General features: G+C 36.0%; 2 protein-coding genes and 1 pseudogene across 4 annotated transcripts; 2 read left to right on the forward strand and 1 right to left on the reverse strand.

Annotated features, from left to right (window-relative positions):
* Positions 1–2,530: 2,530 nt before the first annotated feature.
* On the forward strand, positions 2,531–6,364 carry LOC132180040 (putative serine/threonine-protein kinase WNK9). Its single transcript, XM_059592889.2, has 7 exons — positions 2,531–2,852; positions 2,973–3,010; positions 3,162–3,389; positions 3,527–3,747; positions 4,140–4,297; positions 4,382–4,820; positions 4,922–6,364. Exons 1-7 carry the CDS (start codon positions 2,778–2,780, stop codon positions 5,980–5,982), a joined length of 2,220 nt encoding a protein of 739 aa, XP_059448872.2. The 5' UTR covers positions 2,531–2,777; the 3' UTR covers positions 5,983–6,364.
* Positions 6,365–21,037: 14,673 nt separating this feature from the next.
* Positions 21,038–22,125, reverse strand: LOC148587734 (uncharacterized; annotated as a pseudogene).
* A 1,069-nt stretch (positions 22,126–23,194) lies between these two features.
* Positions 23,195–27,460, forward strand: LOC132163275 (small ribosomal subunit protein eS24z). 3 transcript variants are annotated; one of them, XM_059573509.2, is made up of 6 exons: positions 23,195–23,343; positions 23,434–23,518; positions 23,728–23,769; positions 23,897–24,067; positions 26,932–27,018; positions 27,136–27,460. In XM_059573509.2, exons 2-6 carry the CDS (start codon positions 23,444–23,446, stop codon positions 27,175–27,177), a joined length of 417 nt encoding a protein of 138 aa, XP_059429492.1. In that variant the 5' UTR covers positions 23,195–23,343; positions 23,434–23,443; the 3' UTR covers positions 27,178–27,460. The 3 variants fall into 3 exon arrangements, with proteins under 3 accessions (XP_059429492.1, XP_088369972.1, XP_059429483.1); XM_088513846.1 differs by having other exon boundaries at positions 23,195–23,311; XM_059573500.2 differs by having other exon boundaries at positions 23,195–23,306.
* The last annotated feature ends 405 nt before the right edge of the window (positions 27,461–27,865 follow it).

Below are 27,865 nucleotides of genomic sequence, written 5' to 3' on the forward strand. Positions count from 1 at the left end.
AACAAAGTCGAACCAAAGCCAGAGCGACGGATCCAAAGTAAAAGGTGGGATGGACATGGATGGATCCAGAGGGCAGGGTGGCAGGGCACACGACAAGGTGGATCAGACAGAGGATGGGAGATCGAGTAGAGACAAATCGATCTATAGCCAAGCCTAACCCAGAGGAGACGCGTTAGAGGCTGGTGGTGGTGGGAAAAGGCGGCACAGTGGAGAGAGGCAATGCGGGCACAGCAGCACGGTGGAGAAATGCTAGAGAACAAGACAAAGAGAGAAAGGGGCGGCAAAGACATCAAGTAAATAGGCTAACTCACCAAGGGGAGAGGGCGCGAGGAGGAGGGAGGCAGCCAAATAGCCGTCCCTCCTCTCAAACCAGGGGAAACCTACTTGTGCGGGCATGTAATACACCAATACCAATGGTTACATGGTACGTATATTAATGTTGTTTATTGTGTAAACATTTAATGTAAAATTTTTTCACAAAAGAAAAAATAATAATAATAATTAATATAAAAATTTACGCCCTTTACACAACAAAGGACATTATACAGTAAATGACACAAAAATTTCTATTTTATTTCTCATTATTTACATTTAAATTTTCTATAAAATAAAATAAAATTGGGTAATATATTCCCGCCCCCCCCCCCCCCCCCCTTTTTTTTTGAATTCATTTTTACCTAATAAAAAAAATCGCAGAATAATGTAGGATGATGTTGGTCCTCTTAATATAAAATCACATCATCATATCGCTAACAAATACCATCAAACGATGTTTTAACTTAATCCAAAATAAAATAATACACAATGTTCAATACGCTACAACTTGGAAGCAAACAAAAACCTAAAGCAAACACCAAAATCAAATGATGAGTATTGTTCATTTAGCCATAAGATGTACCAAATTCAAAATTAGCGTTGTTTCTAATTCATCAGAATTAATTTGCACATGCCTCCTCAATTCTTTTCTTCAAAATGCCTTTTTATTGGGCAGCTGGAAATATGTAAAATAATGTTATAGTGAGAAATTAACTCATAGATGAAGAAGAAACAGATTATTTGCATAATATACAAGACTTTCTTAGAGACATGGAAAATTATAATAACATGTGTTAAATAAAAAGCCCCAATAACATAAAAAGCAAAAGATGTCCATAAAGAATTGAAAGGTTTCAAGAATTATACCACTGTCGAAGGCATAAAGTTTCATAATCACTGTACTCTTTAGGTACCTCTGCAGTTAGTTAAACGAATAATTAAAAGGAAAAACTTCACTAAGGACCCCAAATCTTTCACCCGTTTTGAAATACCTCCCCTAAACTTCAAAATTTCTCAATTTTGTCCCTTTAACTTTCAATTGCTTTCAATTTGGACCTCTCAGATTTTAAACGTCACATGACGTTTATACTCCTGACTTTTGTATAAAATTTCAACTTTTAAAACGTTTTTTTATTTAAAAACAAAAAAAAAAAACAAAAATCAGGGATATTTTGGTCTTTTTTTGAATTTTTAACGGCTAAAATTAACGGAATGGTCCAAATTGAGAGCAATTGAAAGTTCAGGAGACTAAATTGAGATATTTTGAAGTTCAAGAGTTATTTCAAAACGGGTAAAAGTTTGGAAGTCCTTAGTGAAGTTTCCCTTAATTAAAACGATACGTCTAAACAATCCATTCAGATATAAAAGTTGCTTATAAGCAACAAAAAATTCATAAAGTAAGTGCAAGAAAACATACCTTCTTCTCTCTCGCGCCTAGCTACATCTCCCGCTTGAGCATCGTCATCACGTACAAAACAGAGCATCCCACATATTAATGAGTTACACCAATTAAAAAAAATATGGTGGTAGAAAATGAAAAAAGAACAAGAATTGCGGGACACTCTCTCTACCAGTACCAAAAATACCTCTCACATCCTTGACAACAATGCAGATGGTGGCTCTTGAACTTCTATTCGTTGGATTTGATTCACACACTTGGCATTCATCTAGATTAAAATGAGTGGAAATCGAAGCACTTTTACTGGGAATATGATCATAAAATGGAGAACATGCCATAATATTACGTAATAAATATGTTACTATATTATTTAAAATTTTTAAATTACATGATATCATTATCATTATTAAATATAATAAAATAAAATTTTGGCCGCGAGAATCTTTGCTACTCCAGGCTACCCAACCAAAGCTAATGTGCATATTAAAGGGGCATGGACTGGTAATCAAAGTATCAAACCCAGCAATTTATAATTGGAAAGTTTCAAAAGATTTTCGTGATGCAAAAAGAAAATAATTCCCAAAATTCCCACAGAGCCTCAACACCACATAAAATAATAAAACTTGGATGGTCCATGTCTTGCTAGCTGTTGCAGGCCAATTTAGAGAGAGAGAGATACTGTGTTTGGTTTTACAGCTCGTGATGAGATAGAAAGCAAGAGCAGCAAAGCAAAGGGTGAAAGGGAGAGGCTGTTTTGTCAGGTTCTGTCTAGGGGTGCTGCCCAGTAGATAGCCTTTGTGAAATCTTTGCCGCGTTGTCTCTGAGTGGTTGGCAATTAATTCTGTCCTTTTGATGGACTCTCCAAAGCTTTCTCTCTCTCCTTCTCCTCCCTCTTCTTCCTTCACAAAAAAATAATAATTGCTTTCTATATTTTTAACTAGTATTGGATTACTCATCAATCTCTGCATCTATCTCTCTTTCTCAATCAGCCACAGACACATACAGGCACAAAGGAAACATTGTAGACTAGGAACAAGATTTATAAAAGAATAGAAACCAAGGAATGAATGGTGTTTCAGCTGTCGAACCAGATTACTCTGAGTTTGTTGAAGTTGATCCTACTGGAAGATATGGAAGAGTATATAACCACTTTTGCTCACTTGGGATTCTTGCTTCTCTCCGCCTTCTATTGGGTGTTTTATTTTCTTATAAACATGAGTTCTGTTTTTGAGTTCCCTTTATTTGCTATTTTTTGCAGTACAATGTAATTCTTGGCAAAGGAGCCTCAAAGACAGTGTATGAGGCTTTATTCTCACGATTTTTGCTGCATACCCTTTTCAAATTTCTGCAAGTTATTTACTTTTTGTTGGCTTTCTGTTACTCTTTTTTTTGTTAATATTATGGTTTTGCAAATGAATGGGCGTTTGGGGTGAACTCGTTATTGCAGTTATAAAGCTTTTGATGAGTATGAAGGGATTGAAGTAGCATGGAATCAGGTGAAGCTCTATGACTTCCTACGGAGTCCTGAAGACCTTGAAAGGCTGTACTGTGAAATCCATCTGCTCAAGACCCTTAAACACAAGAACATCATGAAGTTCTACACTTCTTGGGTTGATTCAGCTAACAGGCACATTAACTTTGTCACTGAGATGTTCACCTCTGGTACTCTCAGACAGTAAGCATCATATAAGATTTTGACAAATACTCTTCTGTGTCTTAATCTTTCTTGATTTTCTGACTTGGAATTTTGAAATTTATTGGATTTTCAATGCGGGTAATTATTTTTTTCTTGAATTTTCAATTGCTGGTCAGGTATAGGCTAAAGCACAAGAGAGTAAACATTCGAGCCGTGAAACATTGGTGCAGACAGATTTTGAAAGGGCTTCTCTATCTCCACGGCCTTAACCCCCCTGTTATCCACAGAGACCTCAAGTGCGACAACATTTTTATCAATGGGAACCAAGGGGAAGTCAAGATTGGTGATCTTGGCCTCGCAGCGATCCTTCGTAAATCTCATGCTGCTCACTGTGTCGGTAAGTTGGAAGTGTTTTAGATTCCCTCAAGTCTTAAAGCTGGGAACTGTTATTAGATTTTATAATTTTCTGCATGGAATACAAATCCGCATCCAAACTGCCCCCCATGTGTTTGTCATACTATTTTCAGAAGAACTGACTCGATCCTGTGAGAGTTCTTGGAGTTTGTGGTAATACATATGGGTGTTAAATCACTACTTCTCCCAAATGCTTAAGCTTATAAGAGAGAATGCACACCAAATATTTAATTGAAATGAGAGGTGAATAATAGATATATGGTTGATCTAATAGCATTTTAAATTACTACTTATCTCAAATAAGGTTATAGAAATGAATGAATTTAATAATTTAATTTATATTCAAATAATTGAATTTTTTTTTTTTTTCCTCAGGAACACCAGAGTTCATGGCACCAGAGGTGTATGAGGAGGAATATAATGAATTAGTTGACATATATTCTTTTGGAATGTGCATCTTGGAGATGGTCACCTTTGACTATCCTTACAGTGAATGCACCCACCCTGCTCAGATATATAAGAAAGTTATCTCTGTAGGAACACAAAACTCTTAATTTACTTTTTCCATATTGAATTTTGTCTCCACTAACAAATTACATGTTGCATTTTCACTATAGGGGAAAAAGCCAGAGGCTCTGTACAAAGTAAAAGATCCTGAGGTGCGACAGTTTGTTGAGAAATGCTTAGCAACTGTGTCGCGTAGGCTCCCTGCTAAGGAGCTTCTGAAGGACCCTTTTCTCCAAATCGATGAATATGGGTCTAAGTTAAGTTCAATAGAGTACCAAGGAGATAGTGATGAAGTAGGCCCTCTCCTAAGACAACCTCATTATGAAATTTTGAACAATAATCCCTCTTTGATGAGTGGGTACGACAGCAATTATCATGGTTATGCACCTGAAATTGATTTAGACTACCATCCAGTTGAATTTGAATCGAGTGAACTTGATCTCTTCTCTTGTCAAGAGGATGAGCATTTGGGAGATGTTGACATTACAATCAAAGGGAGAAGAGAAGACGATGGCATCTTCTTAAGGCTCAGAATTGCAGATAAAGAAGGTTAATTGAGTCATAATTATTCCAGAATGCCTTTTTTCTTCTTTCCTTACATTGTCAAATGAGCACAGAAACCAAATTGAGAATTGCTTTCCTCTGTGCAGGCCGTATTCGAAACATCTACTTCCCATTTGACATCGAGACTGACACAGCAATGAGCGTTGCAATAGAAATGGTGGCCGAACTTGATATTACTGACCAAGACGTGACAAAAATAGCAGATATGATTGATGGTGAAATTGCTACTTTGGTACCAGAGTGGAAGAGGGTGCTGAGCATGGCGGAAAGTTCACATAGCACAAGTGCAAGCTTTTGTCACAACTGTGTTTCAAATAATCACCTATTGGATTATGTATCATCAAATAGTCCAGGAGTCAAGAATCTGCAAGTTCTTCAGTGTTCCAAACATGGATGTGCTGCCATCCATGGGCGTTTCGAAGAGATAACGTACCAAGTTGAAGAGTCAGAGCAATGTGTAACAGATGGTGCACCAAAGACATCAAGCCAATCTGGTGGCATCCATTTTACTGATATTTGGGCTCAGCAAGACGAACTAGAATTGATTTCATCAGGGTCAAGGGAGATCTGCTGCGATGAAGTGAATAAGCCATTGGACCAATCAACCTTTGCAAACGAGAGAACTATAATTTTGGATAATCAAAGTGAATCCAGTGCAAGAAACTCTCTCTCCACAAATCCTTCAGCAGACTGTACTATCTTGGATGATTATGATAATGAGATTAGGCAAGAATTAAGATGGCTCAAAGCGAAGTATCAAATGCAGTTGAGGGAGCTCAGAGACCAACAACTAGGAGTGAAAATGAAATGGACACCTTCGAGCTTGTCTCAAAAGTCTGACAACTTAGAGCACAGAAAAGGCGAAGTTTCACCGCCTTTGGGCTCACCCCAGATAAAGAGAGAGAACAATGTACCTCTCCTGAAATCTTTTCCCTCTTGGAAACAATTAACTTCAGATTTTCCCATTGGTGCTGATAAGAAATGCTCCAGTGTGGCAGACCAAATGACCGGAAATTCTGAGGCAATCAATGGCTCTTTCAGTCCTGAGAAGATGTTTACTGCCAATAGTTTCTATACTGGAGCTTTGGTTCTTCCAAACTCTCTGCATAGGGCAACTTCTCTTCCAGTTGATGCTGTTGATGTTTAAAGCCTGCCAGCCTGCCAGCCAGCCAGCCAGCCAGCCAGATACTCTTAGCTTTCTCTCCAAGTTGACACCACGCCCTCCAAGTTTTAACAGGCTGCCTCTTTTCATTGACAGAAGAAGTGAAGGTGATATATCTTTAACTTGTACAATCAGAGACTCAACTTCCACAGTTCCACAGATTGTAGGGCCTGTTCCCAGGTGAGATTACTTCACTTGGGTAATTTTGAGTTAATGTACATTACCCACTAACTTAGAAGTAAACCAGGTTTCCCAAATTTTCTCCTACATCCTCTGATCCCCTTTGTATGCCATGAGAGAGTGAGTTAATGGTTGTCATAGGAATGGCATGTGATAAGGTAACTTGTTTGACGTATTTCACTTGAAATTGAGAAAATCTTATTGTAGAGCATACACATTATCGTTGCATTTACATGCGGAAATATTGAAGAAAAATGTTTGGGGTATTACAATTTTTACTACAATTCTTATATAATTTGATGTGGCAGCCCATAATTGATAAACTAATTAAGAGTGTATAGTTGGCAAGCCGGTCAATAATTAATTAAATTGACAAGTTAAATTTTTTGCTTAATTATTTTACTAATTATGAATTATCATATTAATTTGTAAAGAAATTTATAGGTCAACTTACAAATTGCTTTTAGAGAAGCATTTAAATGTAGACCTTTACATAATTACACTCATCAAAGCGCATATGTTGAGCCATTGGCATGATGGACGTGTGGTGCACACTCCTCGCTTAGGAGGAGCAATGCTATATACTAATTATTATAGTTTATACCTTCATCTCATCCCTATCTCACCGGGCATGTAACAGTATTCATTAGTCTAGTAGGATTAGGGTGTAGTATTTAGTGTTGACTAATGTTATTCTTCATACCTATGCCACACAAGTTGATGTGACGTGTTTTAAATAGTTTATCGAATTAGTTAATTAAAAAAACAAAAACCAAACAAAGGTGGATTGAGATTTCTTAAAATTTTCTTTAAATCTGAGATTTTCAAATTCATAAATCTCAGCCGTTCATCTCGTCTCAACGTCTAAAATAAGCTAAAGTTATGTTTCAGCATTTAATGAGGAAGCTATTAAACCTTTGAAAATCTTAAATTTAAAGAAAATTTTAAGGAATCTCAATCCAAGAGAAGTTACTTAAAACAAGTAACGTCAATCAATATGACATGAATGTAATAAATAAATATAAAAATATATCATTATCTTGAGATGAAACCATAGGGGATCCCAGCATCATGTGCACATGCCACAATGCCACCACTCATGTCATGTCCAATAAATATTTACAAAGCAAGCAAATCCCTCTGGTCCAGCCACTCCTTCAAAGACGACTTTCTTTTTTTCCCTCATCCCCTACCTGTCTGCTTTGTGTCGTTTTCAAAGGTCAGCAGTAGCATGGGCGGTTTTACCAAAGAACAAAAGTTAATGGTCCTGAACCTAACTTCACCGCCGGTGCCAGCATCATGTGAATTTCTACTTGTCCAAAATTGCCAACTTGGGTTAGATATTTGGAAGAGTATTGTAGAATGCCTGGCATCCACCATGACTGACTGCCCTGGTACGACGTAACTTTGTTTTCTACCCAAAAAAAAAAAAAAAATTAAAAAAATTAAAAACATAAAATACTTAAAATTATTTTTATTTTTATGTCCCATTAAAATAATTTTTTTAATTAAAAAAAAAAAAAAAACTTTTAAAAGCACTAACAACCAGAAAAATTTTCATTCAAGGAGACGTTGATGGAATGAGGTAATTATCATTAATAAAAGTGGGTGGAGTACCACGGTCTTAATTGTTAATATTGAGGTATTAATATTAATATATTAGGATTCGGCTTAGGTTTAAATCTCCCAACGGTTGAAATTAAACAGAAAAAAGAAAACAAGGGCTGCGATTTCACTGAACCCGTTCACTTCTCTCACGCTTCTTCTCCTTATTCCTTTCTCTCTCTAAACTCATTCTTCTTCTTCTTCCTTTCTCTTCTTGTTTTTGTTTAATCTGAAAATTAATCAAGACAACTTCTAACTAAACTGAGTATTTTCATAGAATTTCTTTAACCTTCTTCTCCATATATTATATGGTGGATATTAATTAATTGGTAAAAGGAGGATTGAATTGAATGGTGGATAAGAGAAGGGTTGCTAGTAAATTCCCATGTACGTCGTACAATGTAACTTTTACATTTACCGATTGGCTTGCTTTCGTGGCAGCCTATTAGTCATTTTAGACATTAAAAAGTTGATTCACAGAAAACTAGAAATTAATACTTAAAATAAAGAAAAATGAAAAATTAGTCATTGTGATTTTGCAACTAACTCACTGTACGATATCAAAATAAATTTAAAAGTTCTTGATGTATGTCAAAAAAATAACATAATTCTTACAGTCAAATTTTGTCTATTAATTTAATGAATTCTGTGTTAGTATGATACTAACTTAAATCGAATAAGCATAATAATTTTATTGGATCTAACGTTTCACTCTATCATAATTTGTTAAATTATTGAACGAAATTTGATTATAAGGATTATATTATTTTTTTGGCATACATCAGGAACCGGAGAGTTAATTGAAAATCACGTAAATCTCGTGGACTGCATTTTTACCTTTTAAAAAAATAAAAAATAAAATAAAAAGGAGAAAAAGTAAATTAATACCTCACACGTAGAAAGATTCCTTTATGACTCTTCTTCTTGTGAAAGGGCCTTTACAAACCAACCTTCCCCAGTTGAATTCAGATGTGTAATAGAAAGCAAGAAAAGTGAAGCTGCCGTACAAATTAACAGCTCCATTCAATCATTTTGTCGTTTATTTTTATTCCTTAGTCTCAAGTCATCTATTACAGAAAAAAGAGTAATAAACATTAAACGGGCTATTTTTATTTTATTTTTTTCTTCTTTTATTCAATAATAAATGAGACAAGAATTATAAGAAAACAACCTCAAGTCTTAAATAATAAAACTCAAACGAGAAAAGGCGATAAAAAAAAAAAAAAACAAATAATAAATAATAAATTCAAAAAAGATCCAAACATTTCGAAGGACGGCATAAAATGGTAAATAAGAGTCAAAGGAGTAAAGGACTAAGAGCCCCAAGCCATAAAGGCTATTGTATTAGATGCATAAGTAATTGAAAATGTGTCAAGTTTTAAAAATTTATTCCATCTAGTGTTTATGCTCGTGTAGCTTGCTACAATGTGAATAAGATTTTTTATTTTTATTTTTTTTTAAATGAGATATATACTTACACTCAAATTTTTAAGTGCTACGTGATAGTAAAAAATATTAATAAATTTTAGATAAATTATTATTAAATTTTGAATTCAATAGTATTTTTCCTCACCACCTCAGAAAATGTCCTTTTAAAAGTTTGAGAATGCAAGTGTGAATAACATTTTTCAAAAATAAATAAATAAATAAAAGAGAATAACAAGGGCAGGCAAGTAGATGCCCAACAAAAACAAACAGACACAATCCTAGGGTACTACATGTAAGAATTCAAAATGAGTACTAAGTAGAAAAATTGATATAGTAGGATTTTTGAGGAATTCTGGACCTCCTATAGGATTTTCGAATAATCCTAAACCTCCTATGAGCAATAAGAGGTGCTCTCAAACTCTCATAAACACAAGGTTTTAATAAATTCTTGTTATTCATAAATAATGCAGTATTTAAAGACAATAAAAAATAGAGTCTCACATGAGATAAGACTTTCATTTAAAATAAATAAATCTAACCCTACCCAAATAACAAATAACAAGATAAAAGAGATAAATATAACATAAAAGTCCTACAGACACAACACTATTAAAATAATAAGGCAACTATAAAACATTAATGAACTAAATAACCTAATTGATAATATTTCATAATAGACCCACTACCTAACAATGACTACACGTAACACTGCGCTCGACACTCCTCTCTCGACGCCGGCAAGAAACTCCACGCCAATGTCATCACCACTGGCCCCGCCTCCTCCCTAGACTCCTTCCTCCACAACGCCCCCCATTTGTATGCTGCTTGCAGCAACTCATGCTATGCACGCAAACTATTCGTTGAAATTCCGCATTCGAACAAAGACACTGTAGACGGCCTTAATGGGCTGCTATGCTCGACATGGTTTGCCCAGAATTTCGCTACTTTTGTTTGTCGAAATGGGGAAAGAGGGAGTGAAGGTCGATGACTTGGCCATGGTTTGTATGTTCAACGTGTGTGCACGGTTGAACATACAAAAGGTAAACCAAAAATGGAGTGTCTGAGTCAATGTTACCAACTTACCACTTCAAAGCTTATAGGGACATTAAAAAATTTCAAGCAACCATATTCCATGGAAGATAAATAGTTGAAAAAATTAAAAGCTCATTATAAGAAATAAAGCATCTAACTATTCAAAACCCAACTATAAATGCACCTTTGCATACGTATGAAATCCTCTGCGCTCGAAAAATCAACTAATTTCAGAGTTTTAAAAAATAAAAATAATTAAAATCAATGGCGTTTCACTTGTGTTAGAACTGGTAGAGATATATGCTCAATCAAAATAAATCAAGACAAGAGATTCTATGCTCCAACAAAATTGAACGAACACTAAATATTAACAATTTGTTCCATATAATAAATTTGCAAGTTACAATCTTTTCCTATACTAAGAGGAGAATAAATTTGCAAGTTACAATGTTTCTGTTAAGGATAAAAATAAGTCTCAAGATAATCTCTAAGTTCAAATTCAAAAGAATCTTCAAGATAAAGCTTCTCAAGATAAAGATTATAAGAGGAGTTAGAATTTAAATTATATGTTTCAGAATTCAAATATATTTCATATATTTTAGAATTCAAATGTATTCTCAAATCTGTAAATTGTTATCTATTGTAACAACTTTAATTATAAATACAAAGCCTATACCAATGTTAAGGTAAGGTAGTACATTTGAAAATACTTCTGATTATCAAAGTCTTTATGGTATCAGAGCTATTTTTTTGACTCACGTCAGTTTTTCTTTCCTGCCACCTATTTTCATTTTTTTCTATTCCCATCTCACTACACATTCAGATTTTTTTTCTCACTCCTCTCAACCGCAATGACTGATGCATCATCTTCCATTGTGGTTCCCACCTCATATGCTACCATCACCACTACAACCACCACTATCCACACTTCTGTTACTCACAAGCTTTCAAAAGACAATTATTGTTTGTGGAAGGCTACTATTGTGCCCATTCTCAAAGGCCACTCTGTCTATGGCTTCGTTGATGGCACTATCAAACCTCCACCCCAAATCATTGAAGTCGTGTCCTCCACCACTGATGGAGTTGAAACTATCGAAAAGCAACAAAATCCAGCGTATGCAACATGGAAGCAGCAGGACCAACTCATCCTGGGTGCTCTTACATCCTCCTTAACGGAGTCCATCCTCACTTATGTGCTCAAGTGTACCACTTCCTGTGATCTTTGGTTCACTCTTGAACGCCTGTTCACCTCTCACTCTCAGGCTCGCCTTATGCAAGTTCATTTCCAACTTGTTACCCTCAAGAAGGGTGATTCCTCCGTCTCGGACTATTTTCAGAAATTCACAGACCTCGTGGATACTCTTGCTGCCGTTGATCAACCACTCAATGATTTTGAGCTCACTGCATTTCTTCTTGCCGGCCTTGGGTTTGACTATGACTCATTTGTCACATCTGTTACCACCTGTGTGACTCCTATGACGATTGATGATCTATATGGGCATCTTCTTGCTCATGAGCACCGTCTTTTTCACAATGCTGCAACACTAGATGCTACCCCTGCAGATGCAAACTTTGTGACTAAAAATAGGCCAACCCGTGGACGTGGAGGCTGCCATTCTCCATCCAATTTTAATTATGGCCGTGGTGGGAGATACTCCCAGCAAAATCGTCCACCTTACCAATTTGGAAATCAGCATGGCAGGGGGCGTGGTGGACGATCCTCTCATTCTCAATCCCGACTTTTTTGTCAGGTATGTCTAAAAGTTGGTCACAGAGCTCTCACATGTCACCACCGATTTGATGATTCTTTTCAACAAGAGCATACATCCAATGCTCACGCCTATGTTGCTGCACCTCCCTCCCTTGTGGATCACAATTGGTACCCAAACTCTGGGGCCTCGCATCACATCACTTCGGATCTTGCCAATCTCAACTTGAAGGCCGAAGAATATGGTGGTTCTGACCAAATCCGTGTTGGTAATGGTACTGGGCTTTCTATCAAGCATATTGGGACTGCCCAAATTTCTACCCCTTCTCTTCAATTTCAATTAAATAATGTTCTCCATGTCTCTCAAATTCGGAAAAACCTATTATCTGTGCATCAATTTAACAAAGCTACAAAAACTTATTTTGAATTTCACCCATATAAATTTTTTGTTAAGGACCAAGCTACAGGGAACACTCTTCTGCAAAGGCGGAGTAATCACGGGCTCTATATCATTCCTCCTTTTTCAAATGTCAATAAAGTGCGCGATCCAACTGCTTTGGTGGGTGAACGTGCGTCTGTGTCAAGTTGGCATTCCCGTTTGGGTCATCCGGCTTTTAGTGTCGTTCGTCGTGTCTTATCTTCATTCAAGCTTCCATTTTTGCAAAATAAAAAGGACTCCATGTCTTGTGCTGCTTGCCTTGGATCCAAGAGTCATCAACTCCCTTTCTCCAAGTCTCTATATCGTAGTAAATTTCCTTTAGAATTAATGTACACAGATGTTTGGGGTCCTTCTCCCATCTGTTCAAAATCTGGTTTCAGATATTATGTTTCATTTATGGATGATTTTAGTCGTTATTCCTGGCTTTTTCCAATTATGCGCAAAAGTGATGTCTTTGATATTTTTGTTAAATTTCAATCTTACGTTGAACGATTTTTTAACAGAAAAATCAAGTGTGTCCAATCTGATTAGGGAGGCGAATATTGCTCTCTCCATAAATATTTTCAACAAAATGACATCACTCACAGACTATCTTGTCCTCATATCCATCAACAAAATGGGGCTATTGAAAGAAAACATCGACATATTGTCGAAACTGGATTAGTTCTTCTCTCTCATGCATCTGTTTCCCTTCGTTTTTGGGAAGATGCTTTTGTCACAGCATGTTATCTTATAAATTGAATGCCAACAAACACTTTACAAAAAAAATCTCCTTCTGAAATTATTTTCAAAATTCAACCTGACTACAATTTTTTGAAGGTTTTCGGTTCAGCCTGTTGGCCAAACTTACGACCCTACAACACAAATAAGTTGCAGCCTCGGTCTGTCCAGTGTCTCTTTCTTGGGTATAGTCTTTTACACAAAGGTTACAAATGTTTGCATATTCCAACCGGTAGAGTTTACTTCTCATGAGATGTGATATTTCAAGAATAAATCTTTCCTTTTTCCCAGGCTGAAAAATCGCCTTCTTTGTTGTCATCTAATGCATCAATTTTGGGTCCAGCTCCTTTTCAACTCTCTCTCCTCCAACCCGTGAGTTCTCTACCAGCAGCAAGTGTGCTTCTGCAAGCTACTTCACATGCACCTACCCTCACCCACGTCACTCCTCACATGCCAAACAACCCATCTACATCTGCACAAAGACCCACCCGTGCGCCTAGACCAACAACCTTATTAACCGGTCCCTCAATGGTTTCCCAAGCACCTTCCACAAACCATCTATGACAAGTCCCTCTCAAACTCATCAATTTCCTGCCACACCTGTTGAAAATCCAGCCCCTAGCCCACCTGAAAATCACTCAACAACCGTAGCTCACCCAAACTACATTCAACCCGTGAACCCCCTAGTCTCACCCACCCCCACGTCTGTAGGTCCCCACATTACAAACCAAATATCCCTACCAACACCCATTCCATGACTACAAGAGCCAAACATGGTATTATCAAACCAAAAATACCCACCGATAGTACCACAAAATATCCTCTCCTTCATGCTCTCCTAACCGAAGCTAACTTGGATTTGGTAGAACCAACTTGCTACTCTTCTGCCATCAACCATCCGGAATGGAGAAAAGCAATGAATTGTGAATTTGATGCATTGTTACAGAATTGAACATGGAAATTAGTTTCCCCTTCGGAGGCTCAAAATATTATAGGATGTAAGTGGGTATTCCGCATCAAACGACGGGTTGATGGTTCGGTTGAAAGATACAAAGCACGTCTTGTTGCCAAGGGCTTTCATCAACAACCTGGTGTGGACTTTGGTGAAACCTTCAGCCCTGTAGTTAAACCCACTATGGTACGTACAGTTCTTTCTATTGCAATTTCAAATGGCTGGGCTATTCGTCAAATTGACGTAAACAATGCATTCCTACATGGGGTATTATCTGAAGAAGTTTATATGACTCAACGCCCTGGATTTACTCATCCTCAATTTCCTCTGCATCTATGCAAGCTGCAAAAAGCTCTTTATGGTCTAAAACAAGCGCCCCGAGCTTGGTTTTCAAGGTTAAGCACTCTTTTAATTGCTCTTGGTTTTCATGGTTCAAAATCTGATACGTCATTGTTCATATATAAATCTGCTGCCATCAGTGGCGGATCCAGGACTTAATTCTACCAGGGGCGTCAATAAAATAATAAAATATAATGATAAATTTTTTTTTTCTTTATATATTATATTTTTATTATAATATGATAAATACAATAAAAAAAAAATTATACCACAATATATGTATCACAAAAAGCATATTTATATGCTAAATTGATATATTAGTTACCATGTAGGCACTAGTACAAAAGTAAAGGAAAATACAAAATACAAAGTGCCTAAAATTGCATTCTATGCGGTCTAAGAAAAACAAAATCATCAAGTATCAAATCTGAATCGAAGCTTTCAGGAATTTCCCTTTCAATGTAGACAAGTAAATTATCTTCAAGAAATTCATCTTCCATTTTGTTACGAAGTATTGTTTTAATAATTGTTTACTTCTCATACTCTAATGATATTATAATAAAATTATTAGCATATTCCGATAGCTATTAGCCTAAAATGAATTAATAAAAAGAATAAATCTAAGATTGGCAATAATCTTCTGAAACTCATTGATGCTTGACAAAATCCCAAAATATAAAAAACACACCAAACAAAAAGAAAAATAGCAATATTGTTTTAGAATAAGATAAATAAAATGATGAAAATGATAGATATATCTCAATTAAAAAGCTTAAATTATAACAAAGACAAATCAAGGCGTTAATGGCTTTAATTATAAGCTTTACTCTCAACTTACTCGGTTGGGTACTTGGATTATGACAAGAAAATGCCAAATATTGATAAATAAACATTAAATTTCTTGACTTCTTTTTTTTAATGTGAAACCAAGAAACCGAAACAGATGGAGGAGTTTTTTTTTTTTTTTTTACCTGGGGCAGTAAACAATTTATGCCAAAAAATTACTTAAAATTTTTTTTTTAATTTTTTTTTACCAGGGGCGACCGCCCCCAGGTCGCCCCCTCTTCTCTCCGCCACTGTTCTTAGGAGTAATTATAACAACATTTCTCAAGACGTGCCATGATATGCTCTGCTTTTGGAGTTTGGAACATAAGAGAATATGGGCCACTTTCGCACACATAAAATATCAAATGTGAGATTCAATTCAATATGTTGCGGATGCATGAAAAACAGAGAAAATGAAGAACAGAGTATGCGAGCACAGAAAGTATTCTTTGGTTGAATCACCAGAATTTTGTATTAATAAATAAAAAATTTACAGAAGAGTATTTATACAAAAGACTTTGCTGTAAAAAATACACTCAACTAGTAATAAACTTCTCCACTAAGTTTCAGCTAATCTAACACATGTTTAATCCTAATCCAGCACATGTTTCATGTGTGTTCCAATACAGCTCATGCCAGCTAATTTAACACATGTTTCATGTGGATTCCAATACCCCCCCCCCCCCCCCCCAATAAAGATGAACAATGTATATTAATAATGTTCATCTTGGATAGAAGTGTAACATCCCCAGCCCGTTAAGGCTGAGTTTGCCACTTTTCTTCTTTTACAACAAAAGTTCTTGCAAAGATCTATAAGGTCTATCAGAGTACTTGATTTTGAAAGATACGAAAAATGCATAAAACATTTTTCAAGAGATTTTATTACAAGCGAAATTAGAAAACATTAAACTTTAGTTGCGGAATATCATATCATTACAATAACTTATATGAAAAGACTTTGAAAATTAATAATTATTCCCACCCCATTCCGGCCTCCTATTCCAGCATCATTTTTACCTGAAAACAAGAAATAAAACTGAATGAGCCCAAAGGGGGCCCAACAAGTAAAATCCATAACCATAAATAGTTTTACTCCTTGTTCTCAGTTTTGAAAATCGTTTTCGCAAATAAATATAATTCTAGCCATAATAATATCTGTATGTACGGTTGCATCTCCCGTAACATATACATACTATTGCATCTAGTAATAGATCATCGTTGTAAATCATCTTTATAAATCATCATCATAATGCATAATTATAAATCATCATTATAAATCATCTCTGTAAATCATCATAGCATATCATTGTTGAAAATATAGTATCATTTTCTCATAATAGGGCCCATGTACACTATTACCCCTGTGCACGAGGGTTGCGGGTCCTTGTGACCATGGCACTGAACTGTGGCCTCAGCCATGCCCGACCGTCAATTAACTCTTTTTCTTGGTGCACTCAACGGTCTGTTGATGGAATACCACCTTCTGGCATAGCCTCCTTCAGTGGTTTCGCCTCCATCCGAGTATCGGTACCGAACTCTCATCTTTACTTATCTTGGGGCCAAAAATACTCTCCTCCATACATGTGCCCTCATTTCATAAACATTTATCTCATCTCTTGTACTTTTCTTTGTACTTCTTTTGATGCATCTTAGGGCAACATGTAGGAGGGTTTATCATCTTTTTTCTTTCTTATAATCATCATCATTTCTCAACTTTCTTTTCTCAAAATGGAAACCTTTTCAAATATAAACTTGTTGTACTTAGAAAGCGTTTAAATAAATAGAAACTTTCTAGATAATTCTTTTAAAAATCCTTCATGCATGCAACATAACTTCATAATACGTAAATAAAATAATCATTTACAATTTACTAAAGAATGAATAAATAGCATGGCATGAAGTAATTTTAGAAGGGGTAGTGAATTTACTTACCTCTAGACTGAAGCTAAAAGTGGTATGAAGGAATCCAGTTGCTCCAATATGATTAACACCACTAGTATATCTTTTGAAACTACTTTCTAAAGTCCGCTATCTCTTGTGTTATTTCTTTCTTGTAGCGCTTGGTCTCGCCCTTTCTCTCTCTGTTCTGAGTAAACACTCTTAGAAAGAAGAAAGACCGAGTAAAAAGCGGAAGAAGGAAGAATATATGCAAGAGATGGGAGAGGAGATGAGTGGTGAAAATTGTGAAGGAGAAGAGCTCTATTTATAGGAGAAAATCAAATACTATTTCACCAACCCTATACTATTCCACCAACCCTATACTATTCTACCAACCCTATACTATTCTACCTATACTATTCTACCTTCTTATTCTACCATCCTTATACCTACCATTTACTATCCTATTATTTCACCAATTACCATTCTTTAATTACCACTCTCATAAATTTCCCAATAATTAAAATCCTTAGCTACAATGGATATTAAAATAATCATCATTATCGAAATAATCTATTTAAATAGCTTTGAAAATTCGGGGGCACTACAAGAAGTGTTTGAAAAACATCATAACCAAGAGCCTTAGTGAACAAATCAGCTAGTTGATTAGTAGAAGAAACATGAAGTGTTCGAACTAAGCCAAGTTGGATCTTTTCTCGCACAACATGGCAATCGATTTCAATATGTTTAGTCCTCTCGTGGTAAACAGGATTAGCAGCTATATGAAGAGCGGCTTTACTGTCACAGAATAAAAGAGCAGCTTGAGGATGGGGAATCTGAAAATCCTTAAGCAAATGAAGCAACCAAGTTAACTTACAATAAGCAGCTGCCATAGAACGATATTCGGCTTCAGCTGATGATCTGGAAATTGTGGTTTGCTTCTTAGACTTCCAAGAGATTAATGAATCTCCTAAGAAAACACAAAAACCAGATACTGATGTTCTGGTGTCTGGACAACCAGCCCAATCAGAGTCACAAAAAGCCTTTAAATGAAGAGCGGAAGATGCTAGAAAGAAAATCCCTTGGCCAGGAGCTGCTTTGATGTATCTAAGAATTCTATATGCAGCATCAAGGTGAGGCTGCCGAGGAGCTTGCATAAACTGACTCAAAGTGTGGACTAAATATGTTAAATCAGGCCTAGTGATTGTGAGATATAGCAGCCTGCCAATCAACCTTCGATACATTGTGAGATCATCAAGTAAGGCTCCATCTATAGTAGAAAACTTGGTATTAGATTCTATAGGAAATTTGGAAGGCTTTGTAGCTAAATGACCAGCATCACTGAGAATATCTAGAGCAAATTTTCTTTGACATAGTGAAATTCCTTGAGAATTTCGAGCAATCTCTAACCCAGAAAAAACTTCAAAGGACCCAAGTCTTTCAACTTAAACTGAGTGTTCAAAAACACAATCAAATCTGCTATAACTTGACTATCATTGCTAGCTAGAACTATGTCATCAACATAAACTAAGAGGGCCATAAAAGAAGAACCTTTGGGCATAGTAAACAATGAATAGTCTGCTTTGGATTGAATGAACCCGTGAGCAAGCAGAGTTGAGGAAAATTTGTTAAACCATTGTCTAGAGGCCTGTTTTAGACCATATAAAGACTTGTTCAAACGACAAACCCTATTGTCTCCCTTGGTGCCAAAGCCAAGAGGAGGTTTCATGAACACTTCTTCATCTAGATCTCCATGCAAAAATGCATTGTTTACATCTAGTTGATGAAGCTCCCAGTTATTGATTGCTGCCAATGCAAGTAAACACCTGACTGTGGTGAGTTTAGCCACTGGAGAGAATGTTTCAAAGTAGTCTAAGCCTTCACATTGAGTGAATCCTTTGGCTACAAGCCTTACTTTGTACCTTTCAACTGACCCATCTGCTTTGTGCTTCACCTTGTAAACCCATTTACAGCCAATAGCAACTTTGTTAGGAGGTAAAGACACAAGAGTCTATGTATTATTATCTTCAAGAACTTTGATTTCAGCTTGCATTGCTTCACGCCAACATGCATGCTGAACAGCTTGGTGATAGTATTGTGGCTCAACATGTGTTGAAATCGAAAGAAGATAATGTTTATAAGAAGGGGACAGTTTATCATATGAAATGACAGATGAGAGATTATAAGGAATACCTGAATCCATTGGATGAATGCTTTGAGGTGATAAGGATGAAGTAGTTGCCATTTGACAATGAAAATGTTGTAAGTAACTAGGCTTATGTTTAATCCTAGATGATTTTCTAATGGGAATACTAGGAACATGTGTAGTACGAACAGAATCCAAATGTGTTTCATGATTATTGGGATCAGAAACATCATTAGAAATAGAAGGAACAAGATTATTAACAATATCAGTAAAATGATTTGGAATAGAAATAGAATTATCATTATAATCTGGAATAGGATTTGGAAGAACAGTGTTATGATGGATAATATGAGAGAGTTTAAAATTTGGATGATAAGGAAAAACACTTTCATGAAATATAACATCACGAGAAATAAAAATTGTTTTAGTGGACAAATCAAACAATTTATATCCTTTGATGTTATATGGATATCCAATGAAAACACATGGTTTTGCTCTTGAATCAAACTTAGATCAATTTCTAGTGAGAGTTGAAGCAAAACACAAACAACCAAATATTCTAAGATGAGAATAATTTGGAGGAGTTGAAAACAGACACTCATAGGGTGTTTTGTTAGACAAAATAGGAGTAGGAATTCTGTTGATTATATGAACAGCTGAAAGAATACATTCACCCCAAAAAATGAGTGGCAGGTTAGCTTGAAATCTTAAAGCTCGTGCTACATTTAACAAGTGTTGATGTTTTCTTTCAACTATTGAGTTTTGTTGAGGTGTCTCAACACAACTCAATTGATGAATGATGTCTTTGGATTGGTAAAAATCAGATAGCTGGAATTCAAGACCATTGTCACTTCGAATGCATTTGACTTTAGATTCAAATTGGGTTTCAATCATATGAACGAAAGATGTAATCAAATTTCTGGTTTGAGACTTAGCAACCATTAGATGAACCCAAGTGAATCTAGAATAATCATCTACTATGGTGAGAAAATATTTAACACCATTGAAAGAATTAGTAGAAAAGGGACCCCAAATGTCACAATGCAGCAAATCAAAAGCTTTATTAGAAACAAAATGGCTTACAGGAAAAGGTAATCTTTGTTGCTTAGCTAAAGGGCAAATGGTACAACACTTATTGGAGTCAACAGATATACTAGAATATAATTGACTTAGAAGCTTAAGACGTGAAGTAGACAAATGACCTAAACGGTAATGCCATACATCTGAAGAAACATTCTTAACAGAAAGACTAACAACAGGAATTGAAATACTTGATACAGGCTTTACTAGTTTATTGACCAAATAGAACAAGCCTTCATGTTCCTTACCCACTCCAATCATTCTCCAAGTCAACAGGTGCTGAATAAAACAGAAATCAGCAAGAAAAATGAGACAACAAGAAAGATTTTTAGTTAGTTTACTTGCTGAAATGAGATTGAAATTGAAAGATGGAACACAAAGCACATTGGTTAAAATGAATGACGCAGAAATTTGAACAGTACCAACATGTGTAACTGAAACAAATTGACCATTAGGTAGTTTTACAAATTTAGAAACAGTTGATGTAATTGTAGTAAGAAAAGAAAGTGAACAGACCATATGGTCAGTAGCACTTGTATCTATGATCCATGGATTGTTTTCAAGTTTCGAGGCAACTTGAAAAGATGAAATGGATGAGAAACCAGAGTGTGGAGGTTGAATTGGAAAGAAGTTACCTGACATCTGAGACACTAGGTGACTCTGATGTTCACCTGGTTGAATGATTGGTGGAGCCATATCAGACTTCGGCTACAGCAAAGTAAGCAATTGCTGAATTTGCTCCCGGATGATTGGCAAACTTACAGGCAGATTGGTTGACAAGTTACGGGATGACTCAAGATCATAAACTTGATGAACAGAGTGATTGGCAGCAAGTCTCCCTTTGGTAAATTTGAAACCAGGTGGGAAACCGTGTAATTTGTAACACTTTTCAACAGTATGTCCATATACACCACAGTGAGTGCATGTAGGTCTATCCTTGCGGATGACATTCGATTTACTAAATCGAGTACTCGCATAAGCAAGAGAAGAATTGGAAGATGAAGAAGCAGCCTTGACATTATTAACCATCATGGCAGTAGTATTATGAAACATGGAATCAATCGAACCAGAAATCATCCTCTGGCGTTCATCTTGAACAACCAAGGAGAACACCTTGTTAATAAGTGGAAGTGGATCCATTAACAGTATTTGGCCTATCACATGAGAAAAAGAGTCATTCAATCCCATGAGGAACTGAAGAATATACTCTTGGTGATGATACTCAGAGAGAGTTTCACACAACCACAAGTACATTTACCACACAAACAGATTGGTATTGGACGATACATGAGTAATTCATCCCACAATCCTTTGAGAGCTGTGTAGTAAGTGCTTACCGATTGATTCTCCTGAGTAATTGCAGAAATTGCCTTACGAATTTGGAAAATCTTCAGGCCATTATACTGAGAAAAGCGATCACGAAGATCATTCCACATAGTTTCTGCTGAATCAATAGAAATAACACTGGTTGCAATTTCCTTCGTCACAGAATTGATGAGCCAAGAAAGAACCATATTATTGCAACGTGTCCATGCGAAGTAATCTGGATCAGAAGGTAGTGGTTTTGGCAGTTTACCATTGATGAACTGGAGCTTGTTTTTCGCCGTCAAGGCCATGGTCATGGATCTAGCCCATGTGTAGTAGTTTTCTCCATTGAGTGGAGAGGAAACAATCACTGAACCAGGACTATTACTATGGTGAAGAAACAATGGATTTGAATCCATTGCAGAGTTAACAGAAGTTGAAAAAGTTGAAGAGTTCGAAAGATTTGACTCTATGGAACAAGATGAAGCCATGATTGCAAAAAAAAAATCAAGAAGATATCTAAATAGAAAAGAATGAACACGGAAGAAAATTGAGTTAAAAATTCTCTGATACCATATCAAATGTGAGATTCAATATGTTGTGGATGAATGAAAAACAGAGAAAATGAAGAACAGAGTATGTGAGCACAGAAAGTATTCTTTGGTTGAATCACCAGAATTTTGTATTAATGAATAAAAAATTTATAGAAGAGTAATTATACAAAAGACTTTGCTGTAAAAAATACATTCAACTAATAATAAACTTCTCCACTAAGTTTCAGCTAATCTAACACATGTTTAATCCTAATCCAGCACATGTTTCATGTGTGTTCCAATACAGCTCATGCCAGCTAATTTAACACATGTTTTATGTGGATTCCAATATAAAATTCCCCTTTAGCATGCATGGTCACCTCGTCTTTTTTTTTTTTAAAACATATTTATTTCCACTTCTCTTACTATTCAAGCATCCCCAAAAATGTTAAATGAGGTACCTTTGAACCATGCACTTGCAATCATTATGGAGTGGTTCGGCCGCTCATGTCAACACAGGGGATGGTTGAGCCACTTTTTTGGCCAAACGAGGGTAGTCAAGTCACCCAAAACCACCTCCATTGGCCATTACGCTGACTAAAGAAAGTGTTTGAGCCACACCTTTAGCTAAATGGAGGTGGTCGAGCCAAAAATGATTAAAAGTGATTTGAGTCACCTCATCTACATGCATTTGGCTAAAGGGAGATTTTTTTTATTTTGTTAAAAAAAAATTAATATTTTTATTTTTAATAATACTAATATGATATGGAACACATGAAAATTGTTGACATGACGGGTCATTGAATTTTTGATAGGAAATAGATAATACCAATTCCATTTATAAGTTGTCCACATCTACCATTTGTGATACTTTTATAAACCAATGGCTATTTGATTCAGAAACAAATCACACGTACTAAAAAAAATACATTTAACCCTAAAAATAAAGTAAACACCTCCCGATTCTTATTCGATACTAAAGCGGGACTCGGACAACTCCAGTCCGCTTCCGGAGCCTAACTCCCTAAGAAGCCAAACAGACCCAAAGTATTTCTCTCCCTCTTAAACCCTAGTATCATCTAGCAGTTCCAACCAAACGCACCGGCGCCAAGGTGACCAAACCGAAAACAACTATTGCAGTACGGTGCTCAACCTCTTCCTCTTCCAACAATTAGGGTTTGCACTCCTTATATTTGTTGTTGAACGAGAGTAGGGTTTTCACTCCTTATATTTGTTGTTGTTGAACGAGAGGCTTTTTTTTCTCAGAACGATAACAATGGCGGACAGCAAGGCGGTGACTATTCGGACGAGGAAGTTCATGACCAACAGGCTCCTGTCCAGGAAGCAATTCGTGAGTTCTACTATATCCTACTGATCTGTTTGGTTGCTGAGAAACTGTAGGGAAAATAGACCCAGAATTTTTTGTATCCTCAAGACAATCATTGGTTTAGTTTAGGCGAAATCTTCATTTTTGGGACATTGGTTTTCTTCTTCCTGTTTAAACTTTTTGCCAACTAAATAGGTTATTACAGCTACAATTGTACTGTGTGTTTGACGCAGGTCATTGACGTTTTGCATCCTGGGAGGCCCAATGTGTCTAAGGTATGAGTTTTTATTTTTCCGTTGTGTATTTGTTTTCTCCCCTTCCATTTTATTGGTATGTACTCCGCTGTTTTTTTTGTTCAATCCATTTGTACACACTCATGATTGATCTCTAATTTTTATAAAGGCTGAGCTGAAAGAGAAGCTGTCAAGGATGTACGAGGTGAAAGACCCCAATTCCATATTTGTTTTCAAGTTCCGTACTCATTTTGGTGGCGGGAAGTCCACTGGGTTCGGGTTGATTTATGATTCTGTTGAGAATGCGAAGAAGTACGAGCCCAAGTACCGGCTAATCAGGGTAATCTCATCTTTATTGCTTTTACATGTAGTGACCAATGACTCTGATATTCCTTGATTTGGATACCATGGTACATGTAGAATTCTTCTGTTACAATTTATATTCTGTTCATATTGTTCATATGCCAAGTTAGTTCTTAGCTAAATAGATTATCTCAAACTAGATTATAATGGTTTTTTTTTTTAAGCCTTAATCAATTAACAGCAAGAGTGACGTGATAAAGTTTCAAAAGATTTAGAATCGTGCATATTGAAGGGATATTGCTTTCAGATATTAAAGCAATATTGAGGTGGTATAGTAATTTGAGGTTAATATGGAGGTTTTGTATGTATGTTAAGAATACAATCATGGCTTTACTACAAGGGTTTTACTGGTAAAGTTTGAAATATGAAAACTTTTGATGCACATAGAGCTGTAAGCAGTGTTAATTGAAGACTTCCCATTTTGATTGCTGAAAGCATTGGGCCTTTAAGATGCAACATTGATTTGTTCAGTGCAAAATAGTTGGAGGACATGCACGAGGATTTAAGACCCATTGGTTGCCTGTGTAACTTCCAATAAAAAAATTGGGTAATGCTCTATAAATTAGATATTGATGTAAGACTAGACTCTTAATAAAGGGATATTGCTTTCAGATATTTTCTGCTTGTGTACTTCTATTTTTCTTTCTAGGAACGGCACTAGATAGGGCCAAGCTGTATAAATGAATTATACAATCGATTCCAATTAGCTGAGTTGAGTTGAACTTTTTTGTTCTAGAATACTTGTGTAGAAGATGATGATTTGATGAAGAACTTCTTGTTAGGACCTCCTTTTATCTATCTTTCAAGGTGTTGGTGTGATGTGGCTAGGACGGGTGAATTGTAAAACTGATGGTATGTTGAATATAATTATATGAAATGCTGCTGCATCACTATTGGTATTTAGATATAGTCTCCAATATGTACCACCATTTGTCATGACACTGGAGATTAAGTATACGAGGGCTTGTGCCGGCTTAAGATTGTCCCCAGGCTCTTTTTCCAGGTTGGGTTGGAAAGGAAAAAAGAAGGGCGGGGGGGGGGGGGGGGGGGGAGGGGGGGGGGGGGTTGGGAGGTAGTAATAGGTTGAAATAATCAACAATGAATGGTACCATTTTCCATGTGTCTGTCCCTAAATAAATAAATAAAAGAAGAAAGTGTGGGGCTCATTTATGGCCTTTAACCTCTATGTAATTCTCTACGGAGCTTTGCTTATGAACAATGAGCTATATGCAGAGCACATTATTCATATGCTGTTGAAGGGTCCTTCTGTACAGTGACCAAGTGTTATGCTGGTTGTGCTGTAACCCTCCTTTCTTTGGGCTGGGGATAGACTATAAACCTTAGGGCACTAAGTACTGCACAAGTGAAGGTCAGATGGATGAATGGGAATAATAGGAAAGATAATGACTTAGAATGCTTCCTAAGCTAAATGTAGCTGAAGTGAGAATGCTAAGATGGATAGGTGAGAATATAGGTAAAGATAAGTAATGAAGCCATCTGTTTGAAGGCAAGGGTGGCTGCTATCGAGAGAGCAAATGAAAAAGGTTCACTTAAGATGGTATGATTATGTGTAATGGATACTGATCCATGAACTAACAGGAAGGACTTATTTGAATCAAGTTGAGGGAGTGAAAGAAGCAGAGGGAGATTTAAGATAACATGGGTAGAAATAGGGAAGAAGGATATGTTAATTAGAGAAGCGACAAAGATGATTGTTTTAGATAAGGATATAATTGTGGAAAAAGATATATGTGGCCATCCAGATTAGTTGATAAGGATCTATAGCCGACCTAATCTAATTGAGATTAAGATTTTATTGAGTTGAGTTATTCATTTGCAATTGTAAAACCAATTAAGTTCTCCCTCCCTTACTGTGCTGCAAGAGAGTGTACATTAGATAGTAGAATGTCTTAAATTTCCATTTATAATTTCTCTTAACAGAAAATTTCATCAAATCTAATATGCTGGAATGAGGACTTAAGTGTTGTAGACATTGCTGGTCTTTTTCCCTTCCAATATTGTAACTCTGGATTCCCTCCCTTAATATGCTGGCTCAGATATTTATCTAGGAAAACCCTATGTCTTGCTCATTGTGACTCGTATCTAATTTTTTGTTAGATTAATTGTTTAATTGTTTTATTATAATTGATGAGATGTGGGTGGGATGAAGAGAGAGCGACGACTTAGTCACATGTGAGCAAGCATGTACAAGTAAGATTTACAGTGCTTATATAATGTCCCGATAGATTCAAATGTCCAATTTGTGTGATCTTATGTTGTCAGTAGGAAGAACAAACATTGGTATATTTCTGGGCATAGACTTCTCATTGCTAAGCATATTAAATTTGGACCTATAGATATTGGGACCATGCTTGATCACTGTCTTTTGGAAGTAAAATCAAAGTAACTTGGCTTTTAAACATAAAATTATGTTCATAATGTTTCTTAGAGTACCTTTGGCCCCGCGATTTCGTAAGTCAAAACGTGCATTCGTTTTTAAACAAAATCGTGGAGTGTCTTGTTTGAGAGTGTGCATGAAAAAAAATGACGATTTGAAAATGTGGATTTTTCATGTTTTCAAACTGCATGCAAGGAGATGATGCGCTTTTAAGTTCAAGCACGAGTTTACTAAACTTTTGACTGGGTTTTTAAAGATCACATTTTCATTAACTGCATTTAAAGGCATTTTTTAAACCGCACGTTTTAAAACTATTAAATCAAACTAACGCTTAGGTGTTCTCTCTGCCTTCTTCTATCTCACCCTCTCTTTTTTCACACTATGCAGTGCTTATCCTGTTCTATACTGTGCTAATAAGTAATAACCATTGCTTGTCATTGCAGAATGGACTAGATACTAAGGTGGAAAAGTCAAGAAAGCAGTTGAAGGAAAGGAAAAACAGGGCCAAGAAAATCCGAGGCGTAAAGAAGGTAAGAAGCCATATATGAAATTCAATTATGTTGTCATCTCTCTCTCTCTCTCTTTCTCTCTCTCTCTGGTTGAACTTTGCCATCTCCTGCAATTGTTGCTATTTTTCATATGTGCAGACTAAGGCTGGTGATGCTGCCAAGGGCGGGAAGAAGAAGTGAGATTGTTAAGATTCTGTGCCATCTCTTCAGTTATGCACTAGTTGGATTCCCTGAGGATGTTTATTCTTATTCTTTTGTTAGCTATAATTTTAAGTTTTTGACTTCGTTTTTTGAGGCGTAATATGCTCCCATTGCGGAACTCAAAGTAATGCCAGGCCTTCCTTTAACTCTTCGGTGCTTTTGGTGACAGGTAGATCTGGTGCACCTTTAACAGCAACCGGAATTGTTATCATATTTTATTTATATTGAATGAATATGGATGCCCTCTTTTAGTCCTGACCAAGCATGACTTCTTAAATCTGTCGAGTATACCAAATAGCATCTCATATATATATATATATATATATATGAGATGCTATTTGGTATATATATATATATATATATATATGTTGCAGTAGTAATGGAATATATATATATATATATATATATATATATATATATGTTGCAGTAGTAATGGATAAAAATAGAGCTGACAATTTTTTACACGACTATCGAACATAATATGAACTTAACAAGAAATTAGCAAGTTAGGATTGAAGAGTATTACTTGTTTAATTAAAAGAGTTTGGTTTGGGCATCCATACTTTGACATGACTTGAACTTGACGTACAATATAAGAGCTAACAATTGTTTTACATGAACTTAGTATGGAATTAGTGGATTATGGTTGAGGGGCTTGGCTCGTTTA

The sequence above is a fragment of the Corylus avellana genome, chromosome 2 (genome assembly GCF_965113065.1).
Source record: "Corylus avellana chromosome 2, dhCorAvel1.hap1.2, whole genome shotgun sequence".
Lineage (NCBI taxonomy): Eukaryota > Viridiplantae > Streptophyta > Magnoliopsida > Fagales > Betulaceae > Corylus > Corylus avellana.

What these genes read in the sequence shown, in the direction of transcription:
- LOC132180040 (XM_059592889.2), top strand. Translation starts at nt 2,778, where the DNA reads ATGAATGGTGTTTCAGCTGTCGAACCAGATTACTCTGAGTTTGTTGAA. An exon ending in CTACTGGAAGATATGGAAGA is followed by an intron (nt 2,853 to 2,972) that starts GTATATAACCAC and finishes TATTTTTTGCAG; the next exon opens with TACAATGTAATTCTTGGCAA. An exon ending in ACCTCTGGTACTCTCAGACA is followed by an intron (nt 3,390 to 3,526) that starts GTAAGCATCATA and finishes ATTGCTGGTCAG; the next exon opens with GTATAGGCTAAAGCACAAGA.
- LOC132163275 (XM_059573509.2), top strand. Translation starts at nt 23,444, where the DNA reads ATGGCGGACAGCAAGGCGGTGACTATTCGGACGAGGAAGTTCATGACC. An exon ending in TCCTGTCCAGGAAGCAATTC is followed by an intron (nt 23,519 to 23,727) that starts GTGAGTTCTACT and finishes TGTTTGACGCAG; the next exon opens with GTCATTGACGTTTTGCATCC. An exon ending in CCAAGTACCGGCTAATCAGG is followed by an intron (nt 24,068 to 26,931) that starts GTAATCTCATCT and finishes TTGTCATTGCAG; the next exon opens with AATGGACTAGATACTAAGGT.